Here is a 19,570-nt window from a genome sequence, read left to right on the forward strand (position 1 = left end):
TGCTCCCCTCAACAGTGTATTTCTTCGTCAGTCTGCCTGTTCTGTTCCCCGCTCTGGCTCTGGTGAATTCTCTCACCCTCCCACGCTTCTGACTGTACCCAGTGCCTGTATAAATAAATAAATAAATCTTTAAAAAAAAAAGACTCTTTCAATTTATTATCCATGTCATTGTCTTAGACGAAAGTGTAGAGAACAGAGGCTGAACAAATGTTTATCCAGATTTCCAACTCAGCTTAAAGAGATCTCCTCCTAAGTGAAATATTGTCTGGTGTGCTATAAATGTATGCCCTGATACGTTGTTAGACTACCAAGAGCTTCTTGACTAGGTATATAAGACCACACACATGATTCACAAGACTCTGAATCACTGGCTTCTTTTATGAAAGCAGTTAAAAGGTTTTCTTAGTAAGTAGTAAGAAATAAGAAAGGGGTAGTTTTCCAGCATAGGTGAAGAAGATGGAATATGTCCAAAGAGGGGGAAGTTCTATGTTTTCAAACTTACAAGTGGTTTGGCTTTAAAATGCTTTCTAAATTATGTGAAAAGTTATACCAAGATAAGATTTTTGTGGGGTTTTTTTCTTCACTAAAAATGTAGTATCATAGCACAAGTAACGCTTTAAGGTTTCACAGGTCAGAGTAAAAGTAAGGTGTGCTAATCATTATCTTTCTACTTTCAAGATAGAGACTGAAATGGCCCACATGTAATTTTTTTTATTTCTGAAGAAGAGAACAACCCAAATTATTAAAACAATCAAGTTCTTGCAGATGAGAATTTTATGTTAAATTAATGTATATCATTTAAATGTCAACTAACTTTGATTCTAATTAATATCTAGGTCAAAAAAAAAAACTTACCCTAGGGGCTCACCACCATCTACTTTTTGTCTACTCATTAATGATTATATAATTACATTTATTAAAACATATTTTCTTGTTTTGCAGGGAGTGTTCACTGGCTTTAAGGCAGCAATGGTTGATTTATTGCCAATGATGGTTTGGCATGTTTTATAATTCTGTAAAAATGCAGAATCTAAAATAATTGAAATCCTCTGTGTTGTTGCCAGAGGAAAATGGCTCTGATAATTTCTTCTCAAGTGTAATCAATCAATAGATCTACCTATGGACTCACTCTGATGTTTTAGGAGTGTTACTATACCTTAAAAATAACACTGATGTTTTTGCCCATTGGATTAGCATTGATGAAAGTTATCTTCAATGGCAGAGCATTGGATGTAAAATATGAACATGCCTATAGGAAGAGAAGAGGAAAACAGTGAGCAGAAAAAAACAAACTGAACAATTTCCCTGAAATCATGGTCCCTTGCAGGATGTTATATGAGAAATGTAACACATATGAATACATTTTACACTTTGGAACAAAGAAACATATTTTCTAAGAAAAACTTCAATCTCTCAACCAAAGCCTTTAATTTAGAAACTGCAAACCTAGCTTTCTGGCAGGTTGTGAATCTTTACTTTTTTCCCCCTTACTGAACAGTATATTGTGACATTCAAAGTTTAAATAAACTAAGCAATATGTAGGTATTGTGTTTATTCTACTTGATTAGTATGTAAAAATAAAATTATTGGGCCTCCCTGGTGGCCAAGGGGTTAGGTTTCAGTGCTACCACCATGAAGGCCCACTTTGATGACCTGAGTGGATCCCTGGCCAGGGAGCTGGACCCACATGGCACAACAGACCTCTCCTGTCTTGCCTCCTGCTCCCCTTAGCAGTGTATTTCAGTAGTTCCCCACTCTGTCTTTGGTAAATCCTCTCACCCACTGCACCTCTGTCCTGCCAGTTTTATGCAAAAGTAAATAAAATCTTTAAAAAATATAAAATTTGCTTCTCAGCATTTTGGCTAAGATCAAGTATAAAAAATATAAAAATAAAATTGTTATTGAAAGAATTGTATTCTTTTCATTATTTCTGCTGACTAGCATACTTTAAGGAAGCATGGGCAAATTCCTTAACATGTCTCATTATCTTACCTTAACATGTCTCTTATTATCTTATGCTCTGCCATGAGATAATAACCCCTACACATTTTTGTAATCGATATATGAGCTAATGAATGTATGACTATATTAATTTAATGAGTATAAAATGTCTTTTACAGTATGTAAACTAATCAAGTACTTTGGAAAGTTAGTGTGTTCTTTTCTTCTTTTTGTTAATGAGTATTTGCTTATGTTTACAAATACAGTACAACATTTATTTTCTGATAATTTCTTTCAATTACATTTTGCATTTTCATCTTTACAATATTGACTACTTTCTATTAGGTTTTTCCTTGTTTTGATTTCCCTTTTATGTCCTTATAATTGTTTGAGTGTTAAATGGTTGCATGTCTTTAGGCTAGTAAAGAGTTCATGTAGACAGTGAAAATATAAATCAATACTAAAAAAGGAAAAAAAAAAGATGATACTTTCAATTTGTCAACTTAGTAAAATATGACATCAATATATATTGAAAGATCAATTTCAATATCTTTATTTCTGAGAAGTCTGAAATAGATAGAAGCTGAGAAGAAAGGATCTTTTTCTTAATTTATCCTATCAATATAATTCTAATCTAATCCCTAAGCAAAAAAGAAACCCGAGTTTACTGAATCAATTTGAGTTCAACAGGAAATGGGTAAGGTTGTTAATTAAGTTACACATTCTTGTTCAAGTAGCAGTCAGGAAACTTAAGCTTTTCTGTCTTGGTATTGAATTAGGAAGTCCTGTAGTAAATCAGAAATGAGTCTATATCAGTGTTTTTCAAACTCTGCTCATTTAATTCTGGGCATCTTGAGACAGTCCACGTCAAGGAAAGAAACTAAGGGCAAATGGAAGCTGAAGGCAAGGCTTAGCCTCTTCTTAACCATATCAGAGATATTTTGCCTTCATTGCTTCATATTTTATTTTTTACAAGTAATATATTTTTGAGAGTCAGCTCAAACTATTATATATTCTACTAGTCTACACAAACCATTATCCATATGCTAACAGAAAGAGATACCATATCCATTCTCGAAGAGCCAACAAAGTGTTAGTATGACTGCATATACATAAGCATTGAGTTGAGAATCATTTACAAGGCAGTTTATCACAGTTGAGTGAAGAAGCATTTGAAGAAGAAAAGTCTCAGAGATGAGCTGGATTTAGCATATAAGAAACTTACCATTAGCAAGCATGTAGAAGAAAAGTTTTTGTCTTTTTTTTTTTCTTAAGATTTATTTACTTATTTATACAAGCACTGGGTACAGTCAGAAATGCGGGAGGGTGAGAGAATTCACCAGAGCCAGAGCAGGGAACAGAAAAGGCAGAGTGACATTGAGGGGAGCAGTAACTGCTGAGGGGAGCAGCGGGCGCAGCAGGAGTGGTCTGTCGCGCCATGTGGGATCCTTGCTGGCGAGGAGGGATCGAACCGGCGCTGCAGAGGCTTCAGGCAGCTTCGCAGCCCAGTGCTCAACCGCTGCGCCACCAGCGGGGGCCCTGTCTTCTTTTTTTTTTTTTTTTTAAGATGTATTTATTTTTGTACAAGAGCTTGGGTACAGGCCAGAGGCACGGGAGGGTGAGAGGATTAACCAGAGTCAGAGCAGGGAGCAGAGCAGGTAGATGACCGAAATACACTGCTGAGGGGAGCAGCAGGCGAGGCAGGCGAGACAGGCGAGACATGAGAGGTCTGCTGTGCCATGTGTGATTCTCGCCACCCGGGATCGAACCCGCACTGCAGAGCTTCACAGCACTGTGCTCAACCCTCTGCGCCACCGGGGAGGCCCAAGTTTTTGTCTTCTATATGTGGGGAAAGGCAAGCAAAGGTTAGAATAGAAGCTAAAAGTGGAATGGGAGGGTCATAGCAAGGAACTGGAAAGAATGAATCAGAATCTTAGAGGATGATTCTATGTGAATGGTGAGACAGGAGAGCAGGAATAGAGAAAGGAAGATATGACATCAGTTCTTGAGAAGTACACACTAATGCAACAGATTTTAAATATTTTTTTAAAGGAAAAGTAAAAAAGAAATCTGGTCCTTACTTTCCCCATAGTGGAGAAGGATTGTATTAAGTTACTCCCATTCTCCAATCTGGTCCACTCCTTAGTGACAAAAAGGGAAGTCCGTATTATAATTATTGAGTCCGAAAAGAGACAAGTGTGAGAACTCTTCTCATGAAGAGTGCTTAACTCAAACCTAAAACCCACCAACTGCCTTAAAATGCCATGCTTTAAGGGCCTCCCCTAGTGGTGCAGCGGTTGAGCGCTGGGCTGTGAAACTGCCCGCAGCCTCTGCAGCGCCGGTTCGATCCCCGGCTGCCGGAGAGGGTCCCACATGGTGTGCAGACCTCTCCTGCCGCCTGCTGCTCCCCTCAGCAGTGTATTTCGTCGGTCTGCCTGTTCTGTTCCCCACTCTGGCTCTGGTGAATTCTCTCACCCTCCCAGGCTTTTGACTGTACCCACTGCTTGTATAAATAAATAAATAAATCTTAAAAAAAAAAAAAATGCAATGCTTTAAGAAATGTATTGAACCAGGGCTGAGGGCTTCTCCATGTAGTTCATACTTAACTACATTTGTGTGACTACTCTGAAGCCCGATAAGCTGATAACTGCCACTAATGGCTTCCCTACAATTATTGCAGTTATAATATTTCTCCCCAGAATGGGCTCTTTGATGTACCATAAGTCTGGCACTATAACCGAGGGCCCTCCCATGCTTGTTACATTCATAGGCTTTCTCACTACTGTGAATATCTGATATATAATGAAGTGTGTCTTGATTATATATTTCCACATTAAACAGCTTTTTGTCTGTGTGAAGTCTGTGACATAAAATAGGACACTTACACAGTTTGAATGCCTTGCCTCACTTAATTCAAAAGATTTTTCTTTAGTATAAATTTGCTCATAGCCAATAAGTTGAGAGCTCTAATTGAAGGTTTTTCCACACTGCCTATGTGCTTTTTCCCAAGTCTGGAGTCAGAGAAGTCAAATGTCAAATGAGACTTTGCTCTTACTGAGGGTATTACTATGCTCATTATATTCATAAGTCTTCTCAGTGTGGCCTTTCAAATGGATTTCTGTTAGGATAGAGAGCATTCCCACACTCATATGAACTGCAAAGTTTATCTCCTGTTTGAACTACTTGATTTTGGACAAGGATTTGACACTAAAGGAAGACCTAATATACTCATTACCTGCATAAGCCTTCTCCTCAGTATGGTTCTGATGGTCAGGAGTAGGCAACTCTGAATGAAGGCTTTTACACACCCATCACATTTATTTATAGGGTTTCTATGAACTATAATATATCTGGTATTGAATTAGATGAGAATAGTGATAACAGGACTTCCCATACTGGGTCCGTTTATAAGTTTTCTCCCCTCAGTGGATTCTCAGACAAGTCATTGGCTGAGAAGTCTGCCTGAAGATCTTATCATACTCATTGCACTCATAGTTATTTCGGTAAGGATCTTCTGATGGCCAACCACATATAGGCTTTGATTGGAACTTCGCCACATTCATCCAATCTTCAGTTGTTACCTGGTCATATCTGCCTTGTTCATTGCCATACCCATAGGTGCCATCAGTGTCCAGCCCCTTGGTCATAGCTGTTAGAACAAATGGGGCAAAGAGGTGGCTCTCCTTGGAGTACTTTTCAGCCTCAGGGAGAGCACCACAGGCTTCAGTGTGGAAAGCAGTGTGGTTTCAGTCACACTGCTAGGTTTAGTGACTCCTAGGTGGTTAACTCCTGGCTCAGTCAGCTCTCTTGGGCATCCACAACACCACCCATTAAAGCCAAGTTGTACCATATCCCTAAGACCCACACAGTCAAAACTCAGATATAATTTTAAAAGAAAAAAAATCATTCTGTTCTTTAAACAATTTGTATGGAAAATTTATAGAATGTCTTTATAGCAGCAAAGTTGCAAAAGTGATGGTATCAAAGTTTTAGTACAAATTTTATATTTGCACTAAAATTGTCTAATTTTTTTTTTGCTGATTAGTGGATTTGATTTCTTGATGTCTTATGACTTTAGTTATACAATATTTATTATGGATGCATGACTAACCTCTTTACTTCTAAATTTCACTTGTCAATCCCTTTCTCTATTAGTGTCTTCTATTCTTGGACCTTTGTGGAAGAAGATAATAAAACTCATGGTGAACAGAGAAGAAATAATGATTCTAAGAGAAAGTTGTTCTGACAGATGTGTAGGAAGAGAAAGAGTCTGTGAACATCACAACGCCAGGAAGGGCTTTCCAGGTAAAATATCACAAAATATATTAGATAGCACACTGACACATGAGCATCAATAAATTTTAACTTGAATCAAATTTGAGGTGTCATAGCTAATGATACACCACTGTACTAAGCATGGTATGCACATAATATAAATAAGCATGAAATTAAAACCAGTCTGCATGGGGTCAGCAAATCAACCAGTTTTGAATAAATTGAGAAATCAATTCAGTGAGAAGAATCTTTTTTTTTTCCCCCACTGAACTCATGGATAGCTTGTTTCTTAACCAACAAATGTGATGTCAATGTGATCCGAACTGGCCACAGTGCATCAAAAGGAACACAGTTTCAATGAAATTAAGTCACTTTTTAAAAGAAATAATTGCAATATAAATTTATAAATTGCTTTTGCCATTTCAAAAATATACAGTGAACTAAGCAATACAAAACAAAAACATTTAATTCATCTACTGAATAACTTACATCACGATCAATCCCTTTTATGCATAGGGCAGGGTTCAGAGGAAGGTGGCAGGTATTAATATACTGAAAAAATTCTTCTAATCTACCAGTCTCTTTCTTCAGTACCTCCTGTGAAAAATCATTAGAAAAAGCATTTAAGAAACTTGACTTTTCCTTCAAGTTATAATTTTCTTTTATTGATTAAATAACCTTTAACGCAAGGGTTGCAAACTTGGATGCTTTGGGGTCAGCTAGGTGATGTAATGACATATGAGGAGGTAGTAGGCTAAAGACAAAAGGGAGTGTTGGGGAAAATAGGGAACTAAAGAGTGCATGCCCTTTCTCAGGGATTTTAAATTCAATTAAAAACTAAACCAGAACAAAGCACTGTACTCTTCAAACAAAACACCATGTGTTCGACTTGACCTGTGGCCCACCAATTTGTAATTCCTGCTTTAAATAATCATCAATGTGCTCCATTTCTGACAATTCCCTGAAATCTTTAGTTTGTAACCCTCAAGATGTATGCTTAGTAGGAATTGTACATTTTAGAAAAATATTCATATAAGGAGCAACAGTGACAAAAAATGGTAATTGCTGATAACACAATCAGAAACAATAATTTCTAAGAACAAATAAATTACTCAGCACCCATGAGTATATTGCTGATACTTGATTCACTCCTTTCCATAGTGCTTTGTGTGTATGAGAGGTCTGACACCCTAACACCACCTTCTCTGACAAAAGGAAAGGAAAAGCAGTAATAATTCATTAAAAACTCCTTTAGCCTGCATTTGAAAATTCTTTAAACCCAATTCTTAAAATAAGGACATCAGATTAATAATGTTTACTTAATTGTCACTAGTTTATCAGCTCTTACTTCTGGCTCATTGACAAATAATAGGATCTTCTTCTCCCAGAATTCAGAGCAAGGTGGAATTGAGACACAATTCCTCTGAGGCATTGTTTCTGTCTGTCCTCCTTCTGTCTGTCCTAGATTTGCCTGAGAATCTCATCTCTCTTTGCACAGAGGTAGACTTAATTAGTGCTTTTTTTTAAAAAGAAAAAAAATAGAAAAATATATCTACCAGTAACAAATTATGAGAAATTATAAATGTTTCTCCCTCTCTTTCTTTTTCTCTTTCTATTTTCATTTGAAGAAGTGTTATCACAAAAGCAGTCAGTCAACTTACTAGCTATTGGAGAGAGTAATGCCAATACTACTTTGCAACTTGGTGCAAATGGTAAAAAGACAACCAGTAATAAACTTATTAAATATGTGAGGGGTTTTGAAACATGGATAAAAACCAAACCTATAAACCCTTTTTATAAATTTTCTAGTGTACAATAAATTGTCCAACACTAGACAATTTTTTGTATAGCACTAGAAAATAATAATTTGTAGTAATATAGCAATAATAAAGTTATTATATTGCTCATCAAGTTACATGCCTTAAGCCTCTTCCTTGTATCAAAAGTCTATATATGTCCCTATTTAAAAATAAATACTATGCTTAAGCGCTTCATTTTCCATTTTTCCTAGGTAGGTGAAGTAGAGTCATTTCTGGCATTTCACTAAACAAAATGACTTCTGGGAAGAAAAATCTTGGCCTGGGAAAGATTTCAGGGACATTACTTGTTACTATTTTCCTATCATTTTGTTGAAAACTTTCATTGATTTTAGACAGTGGGTGGAGGAAATGTATGAACCCCCTTGAGGACTACATTTATGTTTTAAACCTCTTTTTATCCTTAACTGTGAGTCTGTAGGACATACTCAGTTGTTATTCAGATGTTCTTAAATACAATGAATATATGTCCACTACTTTACTGCATCTGGAATGTTGAATCGCAGAGAATTTACTTAATGGTCTATATCAATGAAAAAGGAACTAATAATGCAGACATTTAAATAGAGCAAATATTCTTCCATTAGATCAAGAAAAAGAATTGCCAGGTCCATTACTATAATCAGTGATGAAAGAGGCACAATATTTTGACTGTCATCCAAAGCTTAGTAAAAATGTTACTCTTCATTCCACTATTGATTTGTTTCATTTCATTTATTTTATTTGTTTGGCAAAAATATGTAGATTTGGTGAGTGCAGTGTTAGAAAAATCTAGACCTAGATGCTGTACTTTGAACAAAGGTACCCCTAAAATGCCCCTCAGACTTCTCCCCTGAGCCAGAGTTTTATCGAAATTTTTGGAGATTATTTTGTCTGGTCTTTTAGGCAAATGGCCTTTAAGTTGAGCTTTTCTTGTTAGGTACACTTTGTGTGCTACATGGCGACACACACACACACACACACGTACACACTTATATAAACCTACATCCTGATGATAGACATTAATCATTAGTTTGTAAATTGAAAATAAATACTTGATAAAATTTAAAGTTATATCTTATAGCTAAATGTAGTCAAGAAATTTGTTTAGTGAAGGAATTTCAAACTTAATTGAAGATTTGGAAAAACAACTTCACTATATGAAGATCGATCTTTCAACAAACCTGTCTTTGAGGGTCAATGGAAGACTTGACTTTTTCACCGATGTCCCCTAGAATTTTGATAAGTTTCCTCTCCTTGGAAAACTCATCACTTAAGGCTTTTCCCGCACAGAATTGGACAGCAGCCAACAGCTTCTGATACCAGCTTTTAAAATAAGTTTCATTCTGTGCATCCTTTAGCAGCCTGAAGGAAAGAGAAAAAGAATACTTGTATGTGAGGCTGATTTTTTTAACTACTTCCAGCAGGAACAATAAGTGCATTTCAGACTAATCTGTATTTGGTGGCTTCAGGCAGCTTAACAGCTTAGACTGGAGGGGGAGGGAAAGGGTTGTTTGCTTGTTGGAAGCCATCAAGTTCATTCTGATAGCTAATGAGATTCCAAGAGTGAAGAATCAATAACAGACTTGCCTTTTCTCATTTCAGTTCACAAGGCACTTTTCTACTTTCAGGCTTCTTAATTCTGTAATAAATACTTATCTTATAAAGAACATATTTTTGATTTTATAGAATATGGACAAAAGGCTTTACAACTAGTATTTTGTAAGTGACTGCTCTATACTGTGACTCAACCATCAACCTGCATTTTTCAGCTTTTTTTTTTAAAGATAGTATTTCCAAACTGACCATGCCTATATATTGCTCTTTCTTTTTTCTGGTACCAAACCTTGTTTTTACCTGCAGGAAGATATTGGAAAGACAAAAGCATGATTTTTTGTTCAAATCCTGCTCAACAGCTTACAAGTTAATTTAGACCAATTATTTAACCAGGCTAAGATTTTATTTATCTGTAAAATAAAGTTATAACCACAACTCTCTAGAACCGTACAGAACCTAGAATGAGTTAATAATGCATTTGAAAGGAGTTGGTACAATGTGTGCACTAATAAGTCAGAAAATAATCATTGATGTCTATATTCTTGCCCCTCTAAATCAGCTTCCGCCCTGCCTGACTCTGCTTGTCACAGATATGGAGGCATAAACATACAAAAAATAAGAATACTAAATAATGGAGCAGTGACACATATTTGATTCTGTCTGTTGTGTGACAGTTTTAATCACCTTGAAACTAATTCCAGTATGCTAAAACTTTACTTTCTATTATGCCCTGAAACACTGAAAGAGAATAAAAGAGAGAGTAATTCCTTTTAATGTTACCTCTTTCTGATTGATTCTCCCATCTTAACTAATCTCTAGTCTTCTCTGAAAAATTATTAGCATTGAAGAAATTAGAAGAAAATTATTATGAGAATGGAATACTGAAAAATGATTAAATGATGCCAGCTAAAAAATGTTAGATGAGTTTTACTCTGCATTGTTCATTTTACATCCCCTTCCAAAATGTATGATGTTACCAAGTCTCTAACAAATATTTTTATTTGTTCTATGTTCTCTGGGCCTACACATTTAAGTTTAAAAAATGAATAGTCTACTTTTTTTTTTTAATATGCGCGTTTGATCTTGTCATTATTATGAAGTCAACTTATCTTCTAGAACCTCCTTTACTTTCCCAAAGAAAATACAAAGTTTGAATGGAATAATAGTTCTTATTTACTTCTGGAAAACATTTAAGAAAAAATTCAAGGGAATTCCATTAAGATCTGGAACAAGACAAGGATGTCCACTCTCACCACTGCTTTTCAATATAATACTGGAAGTCCTAGCCAGGGCAATAAGACAAGATAAAGACATCCAAGGAATCCAAATAGGAAAAGAAGAAGTCAAACTATCACTATTTGCAGACGATATGATATTATACATAGAGAACCCCAAAAACTCCACAGAAAAGCTAATTCAACTCATCAATCAGTTCAGTAAAGTGGCAGGATACAAAATCAACACGCAAAAGTCAGTAGCCTTCCTATACACAAACAATAAATCTGAAGAAGAAGAAATCAAAAAAACCATCCCTTTCGTTATTGAAACAAAAAAAATCAAATATTTGGGAATAAATCTAACAAAAGAGGTAAAGGACCTATACAAAGAAAACTATAAAACACTGTTAAAAGAAATAGAAGAAGACACAAAGAAATGGAGAGATATCCCCTGCTCATGGATTGGAAGAATAAACATTATTAAAATGGCCATCCTTCCAAAAGCAATATACAGATTCAATGCTATTCCAATCAAAATTTCAATGTCATTCTTCAAAGAAATAGAACAATTATTGATGAAATTCATATGGAATCACAAAAAACCCCGAATAGCCAAAGCTCTCCTGAAAAAAAAAGAAGGGAATGGAGGCATCACACTCCCAGACTTCAAACTCTACTACAAAGCCATAATCATCAAAACTGCATGGTATTGGAACAAGAACAGACATACAGACCAATGGAATTGAATAGAAAATCCAGAAATAAACCCACAGATTTATGGTCAACTAATCTTTGACAAAGGAGCAAAGACTATGCATTGGAGCAAAGAAAGTTTGTTCAATAAATGGTGCTGGGAAACTGGGTCGCTACATGCAAAAGAATGAAGCTTGACCACTACCTCATACCATACACAAAAATCAACTCAAAATGGATTAAAGAATTAGACATAAGACCTGAAACCATAAAATATATAGAAGGAAATATAGGCGAAACACTACGTGATTTGCACATCAAAGACATCTTTACAGACACATCACCCAAAGCAGTGATAGTGAAGGCAAAGATAAACAGCTGGGACTACATCAAATTAAAGAGCTTCTGCACAGCAAAAGAGACAATAACAAAAACAAAGAGAAACCCCACCAACTGGGAGAACATTTTTTCACCCAACACTAATGATAAAGGACTGATCACAAAAATCTGCAAAGAGCTGATGAGACTCAACAACAACAAAGAAAATAATCCAGTCAAAAAATGGGCAGAAGAGCTAAAAAGAAACTTCTCTGAAGAGGAAATGCAAATGGCCAACAGGCATATGAAAAAATGTTCAACATCACTTGCCATCAGGGAAATGCAAATCAAAACTACCATGAGATACCATCTTACACCAGTGAGAATGGCACATATTAAAAAAACTAGCAACAACAAATGTTGGCGAGGGTGTGGAGAAAAAGGAACTCTTCTGCACTGTTGGTGGGAGTGCAAACTGGTCCAACCATTGTGGAAAGCTGTGTGGAGATTTCTGGACCTACTAAACATAGAGCTTCCATATGATCCAGCAATTCCACTCCTAGGTATTTACCCAAAGGACACAGAAACATCCATTCCAAAGAACACCTGCACCCCTATGTTTATAGCAGCACTGTTTACAATAGCTAAGCTTTGGAAACAACCCAAATGCCCAAAAATAGATGACTGGATCAAGAAGATGTGGTACATATATACCATGGAATATTACTCAGCATTCAAAAAAGATAAACACATGCAATTTGCAGCAACATGGATGGCGCTGGAAGGGATCATGCTCAGCAAAATAAGCCAAAAAGAAAAAGAAAAATACCGGATGGTCTCACTCATAGCAGGAATCTAGAAAACTTAAATAAGGGACCAGGAAAATGAATAACTATAAGAAAGTGAAAATCAAAATCAACAAAAAACTATGAACCAGAGACACTTTTAGGGGGGCAGGGGCGGGAGGGGAGGGATTGGGGTCAGAATGGGGGGGCTGCAATTGTATGGGGAATATAAGAATAAAATTTATTATCTAATAAAAAAAAAAAGAAATAAAAAAAAAAAAAGAAAAAATTCAAGGGGCCAAAGATATATATTTGGGAAAAAATATAATCCATTTATACCTGGTTGTTTTAATGTAAATAGACAATGAACAGTTTTTCTACCCAGCCTTATGATAAGATTTTGAAATGTGAGACCTCTAATAAATAAATTATGTCGTTATTTGGAGGCTCTAAGAAAATGAGTGTTGTGTGAGTGTGAATTGGAAAATTGCAAATGCAAGCATGTTCTTGTACACATCAAGGTTTCTCTCTTCAAATCTCTTAGTATTTTGAGTACTTTGGTAGTAAACCACTTCATAGTATGCTTGGACTTCAATGAGATAGGGAGTTGATGGGAAGAGCGTATATCCCATATTAATATATTGCAGCTTTTTCACATTGAATATTGAGGTTTTTGTAAATATTTTTAACCTGTTCTAGGACATAATTATAAATCTATAACCACCAACTGCTACATAAATGCTGAAAAGAAAGTTATTCTGCATAGGTGAAGTCATTAGTTTTTTCCCAAAATAATTAAAGATATATTTTGGGTTGGGGTCACAGAAACTGTCTGAATTCTATATTCTTAGAAATGTGTTTGGGTCTCTCATGAGCAGCTGAATTAAGGAGGAAAAACTCAATTTGATTGCTTGCTTAAAATAAAAGTAAGCAGGGACTTGCAGAGACAATATGTGGCCATGTTTTCAGAAGTGTAAAAGCAAAGAAAAGTCAATGTAATCTGTTGGAATTTTTCTTGTACAATATGTTTTATTCAAACCTTGCATTCTGCCAAGATGGCATGTTCTCTTGGTGAGATCTGGTTCAAATTCTATGACTTTTTACCCAACTTGTAAAGAGTTGTTTTTTACACATTGCAAAACTGAAATCATGGAGTGTTGGAGAGGTCTATGAGTCTCCCCCTCTGTCCTTAGGAACAGCTTAACTGGTGAGAGAAATGAACCTATCCTTTAATCTTAAACCACTGCAGAAAAAGTTGGACCATACGGTTTTGAGTGGAGGGTTACTCCTTCTGTGGCAATGACCTTCACCCTGGGAAGTATAAACCCCTTGTGCTGTAGTTTTTACCCACTGTCTTTGTTTGTAATACTGTAGAAAACAGCTGGTTAGTTCCCTTAAGCATTACAGAAAGACAGTATTGTTTTGCCAAAATTATTTCTTTGTTTTCTTTATGTTTAAAGTTAAGGTAAAAGTGTGGAGAAGTATCAAATAAGGCTCAATGTGGAAGGATCAGACTTTTAAAAGGCAGGCGAGGTGGCCATGTTTGTTTGAACTGTGAGGTAAATTCCAAAGACCAGAGAGACCTGTTTATCCTAATGTCTATGAGGTCCTGGGATGACTCAACTTGATATTATTTTGTTCACATCTTATATACTACACGTAGTGGAAACATTAAAGTGAGGATAATTGCATAACATCTAGCTGATTAAAACTTCTGACAGTGTTAAATATGAGATACAGAAATCAAGAGGGAAAGAAACCATTACTCAGGTGCTGAGCACATATTTTTTTTATAGTTGCAAATTTTTTTTATTTTATATATTTTTTACATCATTTTTCATTTTTGCACAATGTATGCATTTTCATCTTGGTTATAGTCCCCTTAAAATTCCCCCCCCCCCTTATTTTGGGCACATTTGTTATAAGATGTCCTGAAGGTATTTTCCTAAACTAGGGGATCCTTGTGGACCTGGAGAGACTTAGAACAGTCACAAACCATAGCTAGCACAACATGGAGATTTTCCTCAGAAATTAGAGTTTTTCACCACTTTTTAACACACATAGCTGCTCCTGGTCACATGGTGTGTGACTTGCTAGAGCGACAGGAAACACACGGATTGTTCTTGTTTCATCAGTCTACCAGCAGGGCAGAGAGGAATAACCACAACCTCCTGGTTTCCTTGGTTTTAAGCTTCCCTTATGGTAGGTCTTTATTTTGGATTAGCAGCACGATATTGCTGATCTAAGGGACAGCCTTAAGTTTTTACCTACTTGTGTATTTCCTTGTGTGAAGAGGGAAAGCAATATCCAAGGGAAGAAGAAAACTGAGCCATATAGTGAAGATGAGCGATTTCCCATCACTCCAGGATTTATTCTTCCCATTCCCTCCTGTTTGGTGGCTACTTCATGTGGGGTGAGGTGTATATCTCAGTAGACAAGATTTTAGTGAACACAGGTGGTTATTAGACTGTGATTTCTTCAAGTATATTTATGGCTCTGGGACATACAAAAGGTGAAATCCAATTATTAACTTTTAAATTTCCATATTGCAATGAAGAAGTAAAAATATATATTTCTTTAGTATTTACAACTCTATTTTCCTTCTCAGTGGTTAAAAGATTTTACTTAATATATTTCTAAAACCTAAGAGCTTGATACACTATATAGTCCTCACAAAGATAACTGCTTCCTATGACTAGTTCATTCTTAGACTATTGATTTACTTTTTATGAATTACATCACTAGAATTCTGTTTAATTTTATATGTCAGGAGCATTATGTTGGTCAAATCCACAGAAATGAAATTTCTAATCAATAGTTATTTCACCATACATATTTATCAATAAACCACTTTGCAACAATGTTTAAATATAACACTATTAAAAGGAAATACATATAGGAAATAATGTCCATACGCTAGAGCTTGTATACATTGGCAGAACACTTAAATAAATAAGAGGGGCCCAGAAGGTGTGTAACTAACTTAATTTTATTCCCACACTATGATGCTTATAGGTAATATTTATTACTACCTCAAGAGTAGTTATATTTTCATTCTTGAGATGTACCCATTGTGTTCACACTAGGAGGTAGATTGGATTATTGTTACTGACTGTTTTCTCCTCTGAGGAAGATTATACACACACATGCACACACGCACGCACGCATGCACACACTTTGCCCTGTGATTTTCACTGCCTCCCTATAGGTAGAAGCTACTTCTTCACCCTGGGCAGGGTTGACCAGGTGACTTGCTGTGGCTGGTAGGACATGTTTGGGTGAAATATATCCTCTTGTACATGCAGAGGCCATAAATGTATTATTGCGGTTTGGTCTGAACTCTGGCATTTCTGTTTTTGCCAGGAGAAAGGCATATTCCAGTTGAGGACTAGTCCTTCAATCCTGGAATGAAAGAACAATGTTGAGCAGAGCTGAGCATTGCTGTGAAAAAACCAGTGGAGCCAAGTAAAACTACAAAAATCTGCAGTCTGTGTGCTACGTGAGTGAGAAATAAATCTTTGCTATAAGCCACCGAATCTTTGGAGCTATTTGTTGCTATGGTAAAACTGATGAATATGCCAACATCATACTCTCTTTTGTTCCTTTTTGTTTTGCTTTGTTTTCATTTGTTTGTTTGTATTGCCTTTAGAATATGGGACATATTTTTTAAACATTTCTAATGGTAGCCCTGAGGACATTTTGGGGCAAACCTAATTACTGAAAATAAACAAAAGTCATCTGGAGCCAAATCTGATGAATTAGATGAGTGATCAATATGAGTATGCTATTTCAGATTTTAAAAAACCCTCTGAAAGTAATAAAAATGGCTTTCTTTTATGGATCATAAAATGCCCAAAGGGTATTTAAAAGATGATTTGATCTGGCTCATTTGGGCATGTGTATTCTGTTATACTGCTGAAATTTTATTATTATTTTATTACTACTAACATACTTTTTGACTCATTTAAAAGTATGCATAGGCTCATGCACCATCTGTTGCTTTGTTCAGCTAAGTGTCTGACTATATAGCAGGAGATGCTCTCTGAGTGAAAATGGACTAATGAGTGCAATAGGGCAATGGCAAAAATTTTTAGGGTTTACATAACACAGGACCAGACTAAGGGCCCGGTGGCTAAGGGTAGTGACAGAGGAAGTACATGTAGCTGTTCTAGGAAACTAATCACTCTGCTGTACTGGTAATAGCTGGAAGACTGGAATGACTGTATAGGAAGCAGACCAGTGGCTTTGGATGAGGAAGCAATAGCATGCTAAGTGAAACTTCTCTTATTGCCTTGGAGTTGGTTACAAGAATAAAGAAAAGAAACAACAGAGCTCATATATTTTAAGCATGTTCCCATCCTAAAAAGCCCATGCAAACAAACAAAAAGCCCACCCAACTAGTGATCATACAGCTCCTCAAGGTTTGGAGGAGATGGCTAAACTCTCCATGGTACACCAAGCAGTATTTATTTGCAGGTGGCATGAAGGAAAGAGGTGCTTGAGAGTTATGAGTAAATAGCCTAGTGAGGACTAAGCTATTACTATTACCATTCGCCCCTGGTCAGTCTGGTGAAGTGGGAAGCTCAACGAGTCATTTATTTGGGTATGTGCAAATATGGGTTACTGTCTTTTCATTCTCAGGACAGATTTCTTCTTTGAAAGAGCATTTTTTGACTTTTCTTGGGCTAATGTGGGCAGGAAGAAAATGCAAGAGCCAGCTAGAGAGAGGGCTTGAAAAAGAGTAGCCCGGCCTAATGTACCCCAATGGTTTGATCAGTTATTCAAAGTTCAGATAAACCCAAGGAAGGTGTTTGTGATCCATTCCTTGTGTAGTAAGAAACTGAGTCAAAGCTAGATCTGGTGAAAGGTCCTGCAAGGATGCCCCAGGAATGCACCCATAAAAAACATGAAGAAGCAGCTGATAGCCCTCAGAGCACCCTGTTGGAAAGTCATGGGCAGGGGATTGAAATCGCTTCCCTATCAAGTGTCATGGTTACTTTTCTCTTTCTCTTTTCTCCACAATCCAAAGTCAAGACAAGTTAAAACTAGAAGAGAAACAAGGAGAGGTATGAAACAGCAGACAACCGCCTCTACCCAGTGCAGGTTTCCAAAGCTTGAGCTTGGCTGGTGCTGGAGGATGAGGAGAAGGTATGTGTTCAATTGGAGAAGAAAATTAAGTTTTAAATTGGGCAAAATGGGTAGGAGTTTTTGATACTTAAAAGTGACAAAGGAACTATGGAATATACCCTGGTTTGAATTAAGGGATGTAAAGGACAAAGGTGGTATTTTAAAAATAACAGAAACTTTTATTGGAGATTTACAAAACTTAGCTAGGTAAAGGAACTAGGTAAGACTGTTAAAAATCTGAGTCAGTGCAGACAGAAATAGAACTTTTGGAAATGCACTGTTTGTACTTACTGAAAGGGTCTCAAAATGCAGCATAAGGACTGGAGGATGTTGGCTCAAGACTCTTAGGAGAGTTGGCTGTGAATTTTCTTTGTCTTAATCTCCTTGCAACTGTTCACAGGGTCCATTTGGCTTCATTTGTGGGTGGCCACTGATGAACACTGAACTGTGTTCAAGATATCCAACTTGGGCCTCCCTGGTGGTGCAGTGGGTTGAGCGCTGTGCTGTGAAGCTGTCCGCAGCCTCTGCAGTGCTGGTTCGATTCCTGGCTGGCCAGGGAGAATCCTACATGGCATAGCAGACCTCTCCGATCTCGCCCACTGCTCCCCTCAGCAGTACCTTCAGTCCGTCTGCCTGTTCTGCTCTCCACTCTGTCTCTGGTGAATCCACTCACCCTTCCGTGACTCTGGCCTACCCCAGCTCTTGTATAAATAAAAATAAATCTTTAAAAAAAATCCAATTGTTTCTTCAGCAATAGATTAATGCTGCATATATGTGGGCATATAGGTATGTTTTTACAATTATAATTTATAGTCTAATGCAGTTAAATACAATCTATAACTATATGACCAGTCACATATATAATTAGTAAATTATATATGAATATATAATTCATAGTTAAAGAAGCTTAAATGCTATTTTCCTGAAGGAAAAGGAGCGATAGCTAGTACCCATTGGTGTAACAACTGTGATCAGGCAATGATACTCTCCTAGGATCAGCTGAGAGCAATGATGGTGGGGAGAAAAGAACTATGGTGTCTCAGTAAGTCCCCTGAGTCTGTAATAAGGAATTGGAGCCTGTGGGGTAAGCCTGAAGCTTTTCCCTCCCACTGCACATACACACTTGGCCAAACAGTGTGGTGTGTCTATGTGGCGTGTGTGGCATGGTGTGGCATGGTGCAGTGTATGCAGTGTGGTGCAGTGCCGAGGACAGAGGATTGCAGTGGAACAGACAGAGGAGTGCGGTGGAGAGTGGCAGAGTGCGATGGAGTATGGCGATGATGAACAACAGAGAGCATGGAGATACCAACAGAGCTGCTAGACCCGGTAATGAATCTATCTGGTATGCGTTGGTTGCGCTACATTTGGTGTAGTTGGCAGGATGGCTCAAAGCAGGACTGCTCAATGCAGACGGGTATGGAACCCTTTGAAACCTGGGGAGGGATTGCCGGGTGGCTGGCCGTGAGCAAATGGTACTCGGTGGCCAGCTTCCTTTCCCAGTGGGCACTTCCCCAGGAATGGCTGGCCAGGGATAGATGGATCCCCGGTGTAGTTGGAACAGGCCCTATATGAAATAGAAGAGACCCTGGATGGATACAGTGCTTATGAGGTGGCAGGGGCCATGGGATGGGTTTTTCTCACAGCAAAAGTCTAGGCAGAAAGAGCAATCCAGAATCCAGCAAGTTCGGGATAAGATGGGGAAAGAGATGCAGATACTGCAACAATGTTTGAGGATTCTGGAGGAAAAAGTTCAGAGAAACCAACCCACCATTCTGGAGATGCCAGACTCCTTCTCAGGAGAGGAGGAGAGGGAGGCTGGCCCTTTGCCTGAGTCTCAGCCAATGGTGGCAAACCAACCTGC

At 37.3% G+C, this 19,570-nt stretch overlaps 1 protein-coding gene across 1 annotated transcript in view; it reads right to left on the bottom strand.

Moving 5' to 3' along the window:
• Positions 1 to 19,570, bottom strand: part of PIK3C2G (phosphatidylinositol-4-phosphate 3-kinase catalytic subunit type 2 gamma) — a 312,676-nt gene that overhangs the window by 129,668 nt on the left and 163,438 nt on the right. The window contains exons 18-20 of the mRNA XM_054696764.1: positions 9,197 to 9,377; positions 6,706 to 6,813; positions 1,157 to 1,249 (exon numbers count right to left, since the gene is read on the bottom strand). Of these exons, the coding sequence (XP_054552739.1) occupies positions 1,157 to 1,249; positions 6,706 to 6,813; positions 9,197 to 9,377 (382 nt within the window). The remainder of the gene's footprint in view (positions 1 to 1,156; positions 1,250 to 6,705; positions 6,814 to 9,196; positions 9,378 to 19,570) is intronic.

The sequence above is a fragment of the Talpa occidentalis genome, unplaced genomic scaffold, assembly GCF_014898055.3.
Source record: "Talpa occidentalis isolate TD23 unplaced genomic scaffold, MPIMG_talOcc4v2.1 talOcc4.16, whole genome shotgun sequence".
Classification (NCBI taxonomy): domain Eukaryota; kingdom Metazoa; phylum Chordata; class Mammalia; order Eulipotyphla; family Talpidae; genus Talpa; species Talpa occidentalis.